At 64.5% G+C, this 12,243-nt stretch overlaps 1 protein-coding gene across 1 annotated transcript; it reads right to left on the bottom strand.

The window, feature by feature from the left end:
* Positions 1-6,250: 6,250 nt before the first annotated feature.
* On the bottom strand, positions 6,251-9,822 carry CRYBA2 (crystallin beta A2). Its single transcript, XM_073304679.2, has 4 exons — positions 9,665-9,822; positions 9,029-9,170; positions 6,945-7,087; positions 6,251-6,435 (listed from the first exon to the last, which is right to left on the bottom strand). Exons 1-4 carry the CDS (start codon positions 9,820-9,822, stop codon positions 6,288-6,290), a joined length of 591 nt encoding a protein of 196 aa, XP_073160780.1. The 3' UTR covers positions 6,251-6,287.
* Between the last annotated feature and the right edge of the window lie 2,421 nt (positions 9,823-12,243).

The following is a 12,243-nucleotide window of genomic DNA, read 5'->3' as shown; positions in this document are numbered from 1 at the left end:
GGTGGCCACAGGTCCCAGTTAGAGTCACGTGCTGACATAAGGACAACTGGACATTCTGACCTGAATGGGGGGGCCCAGAGGGGGATGGAAAACCATCAGCTGAAATCTGGTGATGGGGAATGGGGTGTGATCCTCAGTGTACAGAACCATCGGCTTGTTCCCCTTCCCGCTCACTCCCTGCCCATGCCCTCCCTCCCGGCTCCTTCCATTCATACATGGAGCTTCCCCTGCCCGGCAGGTTCTCCTCACGCGTCCCAGACTTGCTTTAGCTGCCTGAGTCCTTCTAACCAACCACAGGCAACTGAAAACAAGCCCGACACACAGAGGGGGCGAAGGGGGATCCAGTCTGAGGACAGCAGGGCCGCTCATGGGCCAGCGAATGTGCCAGGCTCCGAGCCCAGCTCCCAGCTACCTGGCCAGAGAAGATGCCTGGCTCCAACCTGTGTCCGAGCAGTTTGTTCTTTCTTCCCTGGAATATCCTGTGGTGACCAGGGTGTGGCACAAAGGAGCCGGGGCAAGGGTCAGGGGGCACCAGGCCAGCCGACCTCTGAGCTCAGCTGTTGTTGAGGGAAAGGACAGGACCCACTCCACCAGGGCAGCCCGTTCACACAGCTGCAGCCTGCACCAGCCCTGCTCCCCCCATGGCCAGCACATGGAGCCTGACTGCCCTCTCCCCCACACCTGGGCACAGGCATCCAGACGGGGGGCAGCTTACGCTCACTCTGCATGGGGGTGCCAGGCCAAGGCAGGAAGCAAAGAGCAGAGACTCCTGGGGGGGCAGGGCAGTGCTGAGCTGGGGTGCGGGGCAGCAGGTGATGGGGGGGTGCTCCTGGGCCACTCCAGGGCAGAGATGAGCCAGGCTTTGGAGAACAGGAGGAAGATCCAAAGCTGCACAAATACCTACTGTGCCCAGATGCCGGGGTCCTGACCTCCTTCGCTTCCTGTTTCAGCTCCTGGCCCCCCCCCGCAACCTGGGGGTTGGGACTAGGACCGGCCTAACGGGGCTGGGGGTGCAGGCCAGAGCTGAGACACTTCAGCAGAGCTTGGCGGGGGGTGAGACGCCGAGCTGAGTTAGCAGGGGAGCTGCGGGATGGGATTGAGGGGCATTGGCAGGGCTGGGGACGTGCCAGGGGCAGCCTGGGGGGGTAAAGGTTGGCACTGAGGGGTGTTGGCAGAGCAGTGGGGGGCCCAGGGCTCGGATGGCAGGGGGCTGACCAGCAGGCGTGGAGGCGGGGGAGCAGCACAGCGGGGGGGTTATTTGGGCAGCACCTTCCCATACCAGTCGAGTCTCTCCGCAGCACTGGAAGCATCTCGCCGTCCGGAGCAGGAAATCCGTGCCCAGAAAAAAGAGGGGAGAGCTGGTGGGTCATCTGGTGCCCCCCTTCTCCCCCCCCCCAGCCCTGTAGGGAAGTTTCCTGGCCTTAGACCAGCGGGATGAGGAAAGTCCCAGCCCAGCACATCAGGGCAATTCTCCAGCCCTCCTCTCCCAGCTCGCCAGGCCTCCAGCTCCCCTCGGAACCGGCTGCACCTTGGGGAGCCAAGCACCAGCCCAGCCCAGCCGCCTGCCAGGGCTCGACTCAGAGGGCGGAGCGAGCAGGCAGGGGAGAGGGAGCCAAGGGCTGACGTGTCCCTGGCCGGCGGGGGGAAGCTCAGGTGTGCCCGGGCAGGGTGGGCCGCAGCGCTGGCATGTGTTTGTGGAAGGGGAGAGGCTGGCCAGCACTTCCTTAGAGGAGCAGTGGGGGCAGGGTGTGCTGGGGATGGGAGCCTGGTTGAGCCGGCAGCTGCTGGGGAAGGAAGGGGGAGCTGGTTTCCTGGAGGTGGGGAAGGGGTGGGGCTGGTTTATGTGGGGAGGTGTGGAGAGGGGGAGGGAGTTGGATCTAATGGGATTTTCATTCAAGGAGGGGGGGCAGGGGTCAAGGGGACAAAGCGGGGGTGTTGCAGGGTAATTTTAGAAACAAGGATTCCCGAGCCATGGGATTAGGGGCAGCTGCTCCCCCTCTGTGTCATGAGAACAGGGAGGCCCTGATCCTCAAAGGTGCCCAACTGTGACGAAGTGGGACAGTTCTTAATGTTTTCTATTAATACTGTAAGGGTGCCTCAGGTTTCCCCTAGGCATTTCTTAAGTCTCTAGGGGGTGGGATAAGGGGGTGTCATTGTTGCAGAGCAAAGGGCCAGGGTACATAAATGGCCGGACACTCTGTCTCCTGGCAACTGGTGGCCTGGGCCCTTCCCCCTGCAAGGTGAGAGCTAAAGGGCTGGAGAACAAAGGAATCAGGTGACCTCCTGGCCGGGGAAAGGGACAAAGCCCAGAGGAGAGGGGCTGGAGGGGGAGTCAGTTTGGGGCTGGCTGGGGACGAGGAGTGAAGGGCAGACATGGTTGTCTGGCTCACGGCCCCCCAAAATGGACCCAGCTGAGAGGTCCTGTTCTCTGCACCTGCAAGCTCTGTGTTAGACCCTGTTCCTGTCGTCTAATAAACCTTCTGTTTCCCCGGCTGGCTAAGAGTCCCGTCTGACTGCGGAGTTGGGGGGCAGGACCCTCTGGCTTCCCCAGGACCCCGCCTGGGCGGACTGGCTGTGGGAAGCGCACGGAGGGGCAGAGGAGGCTGAATGCTCCGAGGTCAGACCCAGGAAGGTGGAAGCTGTGTGAGCTGTGTGTCCTGAAGACAGGCTGCTCACAGAAAGGAGACTTCCCCAGAGTCCTGCCTGGCTTCCTGGGGAGCAGATCCAGAGCATCGCCCGGGGAATCCAGGACACCAACTGCCATTGAAATCAGCGGAGTTCTGGCCCCTCACTACCTCTGAGGGTCCAGACCTAAACCCGTTTCTCTCCAGGGCCTGGGACCCCTCGCTGTGGCCTCCCTACCCCCGGGGGGCAGAGGGAGGAGCTGGGACAGAGAAAGGCCAGGACTTGCCCCAGGGCGAAGCACCGCGGGAGCCAGCGAGAGAACCCAGGAGTCCTGACTCCTGGTCCCTGTTGTTTTAGTCCCTGAGCAGCGTCAGGAGCTCCCCGGACCGGAACTCAGCCCAGGCGTCTGCCCCTCACGCCCTGCGGGGCCTGACCTGTGTCCCTGTGTGCGCCCCCCGGGGTGAGCGGCGGGGGCCCGGCGCCTGGGGGTGTCCGCCCGGGCACCCCCCTGTACCGCCGAGGGGCAGCTGGGAGAGGGGGCAGGTGCTGGGCCCTGTGGGAAGAGGGGGGCGGATTATCCCAGGGTCTCTGTGCCCGGGGTGATCCAAGGACCCCAAAGGGCTCGCCGCCGGGGCTCCGAGCAGGGGGCTGCCCGCGCTCCCCCCGCTGCTCCGGGGGCGGGTCGGGGGAGGCGGAGCCCGGCCGCCCCGGAGCCGGATCCCGGTGCGGATGTGACCGCGTGGCCGGGGCAGCCGGGCCGGGAGGCGGGGAACCGACCGCGGCCGCTCGGCCAGGGGCGCTCGGCCGCGGGGTGGGGGCCCCCGGACCCCTAGTGTGAGGAGGGGGATTGACCGGGGGGGGGCTCATGGGGGCTCCTCCTCCCGGCCAGGGTCTGCCCGGGGAGCCGGGCTGCGCCCCCCACGAGATGTCCGGTAACCCCCCGCCCCCGGTGCGCCCCCAGATGTGCCCCTGGCCCCAGAGAGGGACTGCCCTAAAGCCCCCTGGACTAGCCCTAAGGCCCCCAGGGAATCCCCTCTTCATCCCCAGGGAATACCCCTAACTGCCCCACAACGCAGCCGTAACTTCCCCCGCGGATCCCCCCTAACTGCCCCCCCGGATCACCCCTAACTGCCCCCCGGATCACCCCTAACTGCCCCCACAACTCACCCCTAACTGCCCCACAACTCACCCCTAACTGCCCCCACGGATCACCCCTAACTGCCCCCACAACTCACCCCTAACTGCCCCACAACTCACCCCTAATTGCCCTCACAACTCACCTCTAACTGCCCCACAACTCATCCCTAACAGCCCCCACGGATCACCCCAACTACCCCTCACAGCTCACCCCTAATTGCCCCATAACTCACCCCTAACTCCTAACTGCCCCCACTGTGGTTCGTGTGACCATTTACTGCTTCTGTTAGGGTTATCCCCCCTCGCCCCCAGCCCACCTGCCCCATCACGCCCTGCCCAGCCCCGTCCCCTGGGCCAGGGCTGATGGTGCCAAGGGCAGGTGGGAGCCGTGGGACTTGTGTGCTAGTCCCCATTCACCCCCCCCCCCCCTAACAGGTCAGCGCTGCACCCTGTGGGGGGGGCTGTCGGTGGCTGGTATTCATAGGGGCCCCAGTCCCGGCGCTGTTTGCATTGTTCCTGCATCTCATGGTATTTGGTGTTTCTCTTCAAGCCCCAGCTGCCGGAGTCATGGGACTTTGGGAGACTCTCGGCTTCCACGGAAAGAAAAGGAAGTTCCTCGCCCTCTGGACTGTGGTGAAAAACCCGAGAATCTGATCCCCGAGGACTCGAAAGCAAATCAACACAACCCCCCAGATCCTCTGTGAAATCTCCTGGTTTTTAATCCAGTCTTGTGGGCTGGGGGCCCTGGCTGGCGATTTCTGAATGCTTGGGATTGGCACTGCTGGTTCGTGTGTGGGCAGCCCTGCCCGCCCCATGCGGGCAAAGAAACTCCACTGCCTGCCACCCCATCTGCTGATCCTGCCTCACCACCCCCCACTCCCCCTTCTGCTGGCCCTGCCTCACCCACCCCCACCCCCATCCCCATCCGCTGGCCCTGCCACCTCCCCATCCACTTCCCAGCCGCTTGCTTCAGCTGCCCTGGCTCGGTCTCCCACCCACCCTCGCCCCACATTCTCCACTCATCCAGCACCGGCCTCCTCCCCTGCTGCAGCTTCCCTGTATCCCTGACTCTCCCCCTCTCCCTTCCCCTGGGCCTTAGACCTTCCACTGCCTCTCCTGCCACCTGCCCTGTGAGGCCTGGCTTGTACGCGCGCACGGCGCTGCACGAGCCCTGCACGAGGAGCTGTGCTCTGCTAAACAATATCCCCCGGGACGGTGATTGCAGAGGCACCGTGCGTCCAAGCCGGGGATTGTGATGGGCGCAGCTACACGTGCTGGGATCAGACCCCGCACCTCTCAGTGGCCACACTCCCACATCAGCCACCTTCCTTCTGCCCCAGCCGGGACCCACACAAGGGACAAGGGCCCCAGCTGAGCTGTTCGAGCCCTTTCTTTGGAGTAGGCAGTATAGGACGCTCACTTTGCCAGTGCCCGGCTTTTGATGTTACTGATTAAATGATCTGGGCAGTCCCTGTGTGTGTGAGAGAGAGCGCACTGCCCTCTCCTGGCTGCACTCAGAACTGCTCCACCATGTGTCAGACTCTATACTGCTAACAGCGAAGGGGATTCTCCGTTAGAGCAGGTGCTTTTTGGAGAAGTGGATCTGTCCCAGCTGTTGTGTATGGTGCCTGATGGTAATCTGGAGGGGCCAAGTGGCCTCTGAGTTGTTGCACTAATTTGCAACCAGAAAGGCCAGCAGGTGTGCATGGGATAGAGGCAAATTGGCACTGGCGGGAGGGGAAAGTGGAGGGGACCTCCCCACCGATTGATCCGCGAGGGGAGAACTGAGCTCGTGTGCCCAATGTCTCCAAGGGGGCTGCAGACCCGGTGACCCACCTGGCTAGCCGGTGTGTGGCTGATACAGTGCCACCCTGTCAGCTCGCAAAGACTTCTGGCTCCCGAGTGCGTGTGCACCAGTGTGCGTGCAGCTGCCTGAGTGCGCGTGCAAAGCCAGTGCTCCCTTGCACACTCACAGGGATGTCAAGCCCCGTCCCCCGGGAGGAAACTCAGCCACCAGGGGGAGAGTCGGACCCGACGATCCAATCCTTCTGGCCTCTTCGGCTCTAGGTTTCTGCCCACTCCTCAATTTCCCTTTCCCCAGGCGCCCACCCCCATCTGGGCTACGAGTCCCTCCACCAGGGACAAGCTTGGCTCCTGCGGCTGCTGCAGAGACCTGGGGGCAATGGGGAGGCCTCCCTTTTCATTTGCTCCTTTCCCTGCCCACTGGCCTCTTCATCCCAGCCAGCTAGGAGCCCGAGTTTTTGCTGGGGCTTTGCGCTCTCTTTCGGGGGGTGCAGCATTGTCCCCCCGAAACAGCCCGGAGTGGTTGGTGTTTTGTCCCAGCCACAGAGAAGTGGAAGAAAGAGGCCACAGTGGCACCGTTCCCCGCCACATCCCTGCCCCACGGCAGAGCTTTCACCCCCGACAGAGAACGCGAGCGGCCGAGTCTGGTTGAGAGACGCCTTTATTTGCTAGCGGGTGCGGGGCTCTCACCCTCCAGGCCCCGCGGCGGGGCCCTGCCCAGCTCAGTGCTGGATGCGGCGGATGGACTGGACCTGGTTGGTGTGGGCCTGGGTGCTGAACTCTGTGTACTTGGGGAACTCGCCATTCTGCCTGTCCCGCTCCAGCACGTACTGGTAGCCCCGGTATCCTGGGTACTGGTACGCGACCCACCTGCAGGGGGCAAAGCATCGCCATGGGGCAGAGCCCCCCCCCAGCTTTCCGTCTTCACTCCCACCCAGCCACCCTCCCTTGGGCCCTGGGCATCCTCCTGAGTGGGTGGGGGTCCGGCTTCAGGGCTGGGGAAGGGGGATGCTCTCCCCACCCTTATGGGGCCTCCCACTTCCTCCCTTTGGGGTTGACAGAAACATGCACCCTCCTCTGAGCCTCTCTTGGCCTCCCTCGAATTTGGGGCCCCTTTCTCCCACGAATGCTCGGCCCCTCACCCATTCTCCCCCACTCACAGTGCAGGTCTCAGCCACAACCTCTGAGCCGAGCTCAGGGACCAGGATGGTGCATAGGGACTACAATGAAGTTTAGTGCCCAATCCAGCCAGGTGCACCCTGGATAGCCAGTGACCCCAGTGGATGTTGGGGGTGCTGAGCACACTACCGGCCAGGCCCAGTGGGGTGACTGTCCGGGGTCACTCAGCCCCTGGCACCCCACGGCTGGAGGCTACTTACGCTCCCGAGTTCACCTTGATAGAAGCCACCTCTTTGCTGCCCCAGCCCATGGCCTGCAGCGAGGGGAAGTCGTCGCTCAGCTCAAACTTCCGCCCCTGGAAGTTCTCCACCTCGTAGAGGGTGACTTTGCTGTCGCTGTGGTTCTGTGCGGGGAGGAGGCCAGTCAGAACGGGCCCCCACAGCCAGACGGGGCTCCCTGCTCGCCCCCTCTCCAGCCCACTCCTCTCTCGTGCCCTCTGGGCTCCATGCCCGGCCCCTCTCCCAGCAGCTCTGCTCTGGACGGCCCTTGCCGCTTGGGGGCCGGGCTACACTCCCCCTGGGGCCTGTGGCAGGGCAGCCGTACCCCGCTTAGTCAGTGGGGTGCCCTGGGGAAGGGAGGGGGGAACTGATGCCCCGACAGCGCCTGGTCTTTTCTTTCTCAGCTGCCTCCTTAACTTGAAATCGCCGGCCACGGCTGGAGACACCTTGCGCCGACTCCCAGTGCGGGGGGCAAGCGGTGCCAAGGGAAGGGGCGACTAGGCTGGGCCAGGGAAACGCCAAAGGGTCCCACACTGGTGCCAGGCGCTGCACAGACCCAGCACGAGCCAGCCCCTGCCCCAGCGACAGAGACAAGGCGGACGAAGCTAAGGACACCCTGGGGAGCTGAGACACTCAGGGTCATGCGGGGAGGGCTTGGACCAGAACCCACTTCCCTTGAGTCCCAGCCCAGTGCGTTCACCACCAGGTCAGCTGTGCAAACCTCTCCTTTCCTCTCCAGCTAACCGTGCCCGTGTCCTGCACCTCCCATTGCTCTCCTCTTCCAGAGACACCTGCCCCGGAGCCGCCCGGGGAGCTGGGGGCCGGAGCTTCAGGCCCATGCTGGCCATGTCCGTCTCGCTCCAGAGGATGCTGATGTGCTTGCCTCTCCCTAGTGCCCACGCCTGCCTGGGGGGTGCGCTGGTACCCCCGTGCCAGGGAGAGCCAGAGGCAGGCGTGAAGATGCCAAACGCCCAGTGGTCTCGCTGGCGAAGATGCCAAACGCCCAGTTGCTATCCCTGCTTCGGCTCTCAGGGCTTCTCGAGGCCTGAGTTGTCTCTGCTACAGAGGGACGATGCAGACGCTCCGGGCAGCCGTGGCCTGCGGCTGCCCGTTGGCACCGAGAGCCAGGGTTGGTACTTAGCCCGTGCCTGGGTGCCGGCTGGCTGGGAGACTGGCGGGCACCCAGGGGTTAATCTCAAGGCCCACACTAGATGTGGTGCTGTCCCCCACCCCCACCCGTCTGCGTTCTTCCCCACCGAGCAGCCCTGCCAGCGAGCAGCGATCTTATCTCAGCCCCTTTATTAAAGCCTGAGCATATCTGCCTGGCGGTTATTAAAACGCCAGGGCGGGATGCGGTGCTGGAGCCAGGGGACGTGCCAGGGTTTACAGCCCTTGTGTCTCTGCAGATGGAGTGATAGGGCTACAGGCTGGCATGGGGAGAGCCGAGACCTGGGTGGGAACGTCCGGGAGGCCCCAGCAATGTCCCTTCCTGGTGTCACTGGCCCCAGCTGGCAGGAGCGTGCACCCCATGCCAGGCTGCCCCTTTGCTCCTTCTCTGGGGAGCCTGGCATGGCCCAGACAGTGACACTTGGGTTCCCCTGCACTAGCTCCTGGGTTGGGGGTGGTTTAAACACCCAGCACTGCCGGCTGCCTGGTGTGTTTAGAATCACAAAATTGGTCCGTCAGAGGGATCCTAGAGGGGCTTTTAACCTCAGCAACCTACTGCTGTCCTGTAAAGGCAGTGACCTGGCAACTGTATGACTGTCTGTCTGTCTGTCTATCCATCCCCATACAACCCCTGTCTGTCTGTCTATCCATCCATCCCCATACACCCCTTCTATCTATCTATCTATCTATCCCCAGGCACCCCCTCTATCTATCCATCCCTGCTCATCACCCAGGCACAAAGAGAATATGAGATTTCCATGAGACTTTCCATTGTCTCCTTGGCCCCAGGCCCCCTGCTGGGCCGTGGCCCCTGGGCCAGCTTGATGGGCGCATGGGCCAGTGTGGGAGGAGATGGGGACGATCCAGGGGGGGCGCGTCCGAAGGCGCATCTGACTCACGGCGCATTTGATGGGCCGGAAGGACAGCAGGTGCTCAGTTCGGTAGCCGCTGTTTCCGCTCCAGGCCTCCCAGCGGGGGTAGTCGCCCTTCTCCAGGATGAACTGCTGCCCCTGGTACTCCGGGTACTCGAAACCCACCCAGCTGTGCGAGAGGGGGAGGGGACGGTGTCAGCAGTGACAGCTCGTCTGCAGGAACCTGCCCCGGAAAGCGGGGCTGGCAAAGTCCCCGGGAGGAGGGGGCAGGGCAGGCACCCAAGGGACCCAGTCTGAGCTGCCCCCTCCTGGACAGATCAGCTGCCCCTTGCCCTCAGTGTGGCCTGCGGGGAGGGAGCCCGTCTCTTGCCCCCTGCAGCCTCGGCCTCACCTTCATGCGCCCCATTGCACAGCAGGAGAAACCGAGTCACAGAGCAGGGAAGCAACTTGCCCAAGGTCACCCAGCGAGTCTGTGGCGGAGCTGGGGATAGGACCCAGGTGTCCTGCCTCCCTGGCGTGTGCTCTGACCCCTGCTGCGCTGCAGAGCTGCCCTACGGCCTGGCGCCTTGCGGGAGGCAGCGGCGAGAGACGTGCCATGCTGCAAAGCAGCTGCCAGCACGAAGGGGCCCCAGGGCGGGTGAGGCTGGGGCCTGGGGCACTTACGGGCCATTCTCCACCTTAATGGAACGGATCTTGCGGAAGCCACGGTCCATGATGCTGGGACACTCCTGCAGAAACTCGCTGCGCTTGCCCTGGAAGTTCTCCTCCTCCCAGGCCGTGAGCTTGAACTGGCCCAGGGCCTCCATGGGCGGGCTGGTCATTGGGAGCTCTCCAGCTGCAGGGACAAAGCCCACCTCAGCCCTACGAGACCTCTGCCCTGGCCCCCCAGAGCGACACAGCTCCAGCCAAGGCAGGGCACAAGTCTCAGCTAGGACCATAGGGGAATCTGGGGTCCTACAGCTTAATCGGCCCCATGGTTTGCCTTTGCCCTGAGGGGGAATAGCAGCACGGCTGGGACAGCTACATTTTGGGATTGAGGAGTTAGGGGCATGAAGCCCAGGGCTGGGCTAGCAGGGGCTGCGGGTCGGGAGTGAGGGGCACCGGCAGAGCTGGGGGTAGCCCAGGGCTGGGCTAGCAGGGGCTGCGGGTCAGGAATGAGGGGCACCGGCAGAGCTGGGGGTAGCCCAGGGCTGGGCTAGCAGGGGCTGCGGGTCGGGAGTGAGGGGCACCGGCAGAGCTGGGGGTAGCCCAAGGCCGGGCTAGCAGGGGCTGCGGGTCGGGAGTGAGGGGCACAGGTTGCATTGTGCCCGCCCGTCACATTCCCATCTCTCCCCAGTGCTCTCAGCCCCTCACATTTCAATCCATCTATTTCCTCCGACAGCTGGGAGAGTGACAGCCCCTCCTGCCAGCTCAGGGGGAGGGCTGGGGGGACGACGACAGGACAGACCCTGGCTGGCAAATTCCTGAGAAACTCACTCCCATAAAGGTGTGGCAGCAGCTGAGACCTCCCCAGCTCCCACCGCCCCAGGTCCAGGTCCTCCATCCTCTCCCCAGCGCCCAGCCCCAGTGGCCCCCCATTCCACTGCCCACAGGGGCCGGCAGTACAGTGGGGGTCCTGCTGGGGACAGTGCAGCCAGTGGGGCTGAGAGACAGAGCAGCCGCACAGCTCAGCCCCACAGGGTCCTGTCCTGTCCCAGCGCCAGGGCAGGATCATCCCGTCTCTGGGGCAGAGCCCAGCAAGGGGCCTCCCGCTCCCCACCCAGGGAGGCTCCTGCTGCCCACGGTTGGATCCAAAGCAGGCTGCGGCTGGGGGTGGATGACAGCCCAGTAAATGGTGCCTGGATCCCCCAACAGTCTGAGCCTCTGCCCCATAAAGCTGAGGGGCCCCCCCTGGAAAGATGCCCCCCCCCAGCCCAGCCACCTCCCCGCCCAGACCAGAGGGGCTCCTCTTTCTCCCACCCTGTGTCCTCGGCCTTCCCAGCTGTGCCCTGTTGCTCTCCACATAGGGCTGCAGCCTGGCGCCCCTTTGCCCCAGGGCCCGGGCCAAGGATCCTTCCTGCCATAGCCTGTCTGCACCCAGGTCCTGTTCCCGGACAAAGACAGGAGGGGTCACTGGCTGGGCAGCGCCAGGTCCAGGAGCCAGGAACCCAACACAGCCAGGGACATGCTGCAGAGGTGTGGCACGGCATCGGGGCACCATGTGCTGGCTGCAGGCTGCCCCCCCACAGGAGCCCCCCACACCCTAAAATCAGGGCAGCAGGCAGGGCATGGGCAGGCTCTCTGTCCCAGCACCCACTGGGACGCTCACACAGCAGCGGGGTGACTCCACGGTGAGGTTATCGGGGTGCATGGCAGATATGCCCTTGTGGGAGGGCTCTGCCCCTCCAGCTTCCCTAATCCCATGCCGGGGGGAGCGGGGGGGGAGAAGGAGGCAGGGGGCTGTCAAGAACATGGGCAAGTCCCCGAAACCAGGATTCACCCCCAAAATACCAATGTGCCCCACACGCTGCCCCCCCAAGCACCCCTGGGGAGTCTCATGGGGGGTGGCTGCAGGGGCACCGGGGGTTCATAGCCGGGTACTTACTTGGTCTGCAGGGACAGAGGCGAGGGTGGCGCTGCGGGGCTGGGGGCCCCCCAGGGCCTCTTATAGCCCGGCCGGCTCAGTGCAGCGTGTGCACAAGCAGGCAGGGCTGAGTCAGCGGGTGGGAGCCCGGGGGGGGCGCGGGGGGCCAGGCGCCGGCTTGTCCATTCCACTCAGCCATTGTGGGGAGATCAGCCGCCGGGGCCGCCAATGGAAAGTGCTCGCTCCGGGGCTCAGGGGCACAATAGGGACAGGCCTGACGCGCCACTTTCCTTTCTCCCGCGGCACAATGCGCCCGCGCTGGGGGGGATTAGGGGCACAGCCCGGGCCAGTGGGACGCCAGCCAGGGCGGGGGGGGGATAGTGGTGCCATGGGGCGGGGGCAGGAGCTGTGCTGAGCACTGGGCCGCTTGACGAAATGCCAAAGGGACGCTGGGGCAGCCGCTTCCCTTCCTTGGGTCACTGATGCCACCCTGTGCCAGGCCCCAAGCCCGGGGCTCACCACCCTGGGGCTCCTGGGGGGCTCGGCCCACCCACCTCCCTCATCGGACCCTCTCGCCAGCCTGTCCCCCACCTCGGCGGTGTCGAGCTGGGGCGGTGGGTCACAGCCCTGGGCTGGGGATCGGCCCATCCCGGCGCCCCGCCTGCGGCCAGCAGCCAGC

Source organism: Lepidochelys kempii, chromosome 11 (genome assembly GCF_965140285.1).
Source record: "Lepidochelys kempii isolate rLepKem1 chromosome 11, rLepKem1.hap1, whole genome shotgun sequence".
Lineage (NCBI taxonomy): Eukaryota > Metazoa > Chordata > Testudines > Cheloniidae > Lepidochelys > Lepidochelys kempii.
This window is presented reverse-complemented; position numbering and strand designations above follow the sequence as displayed.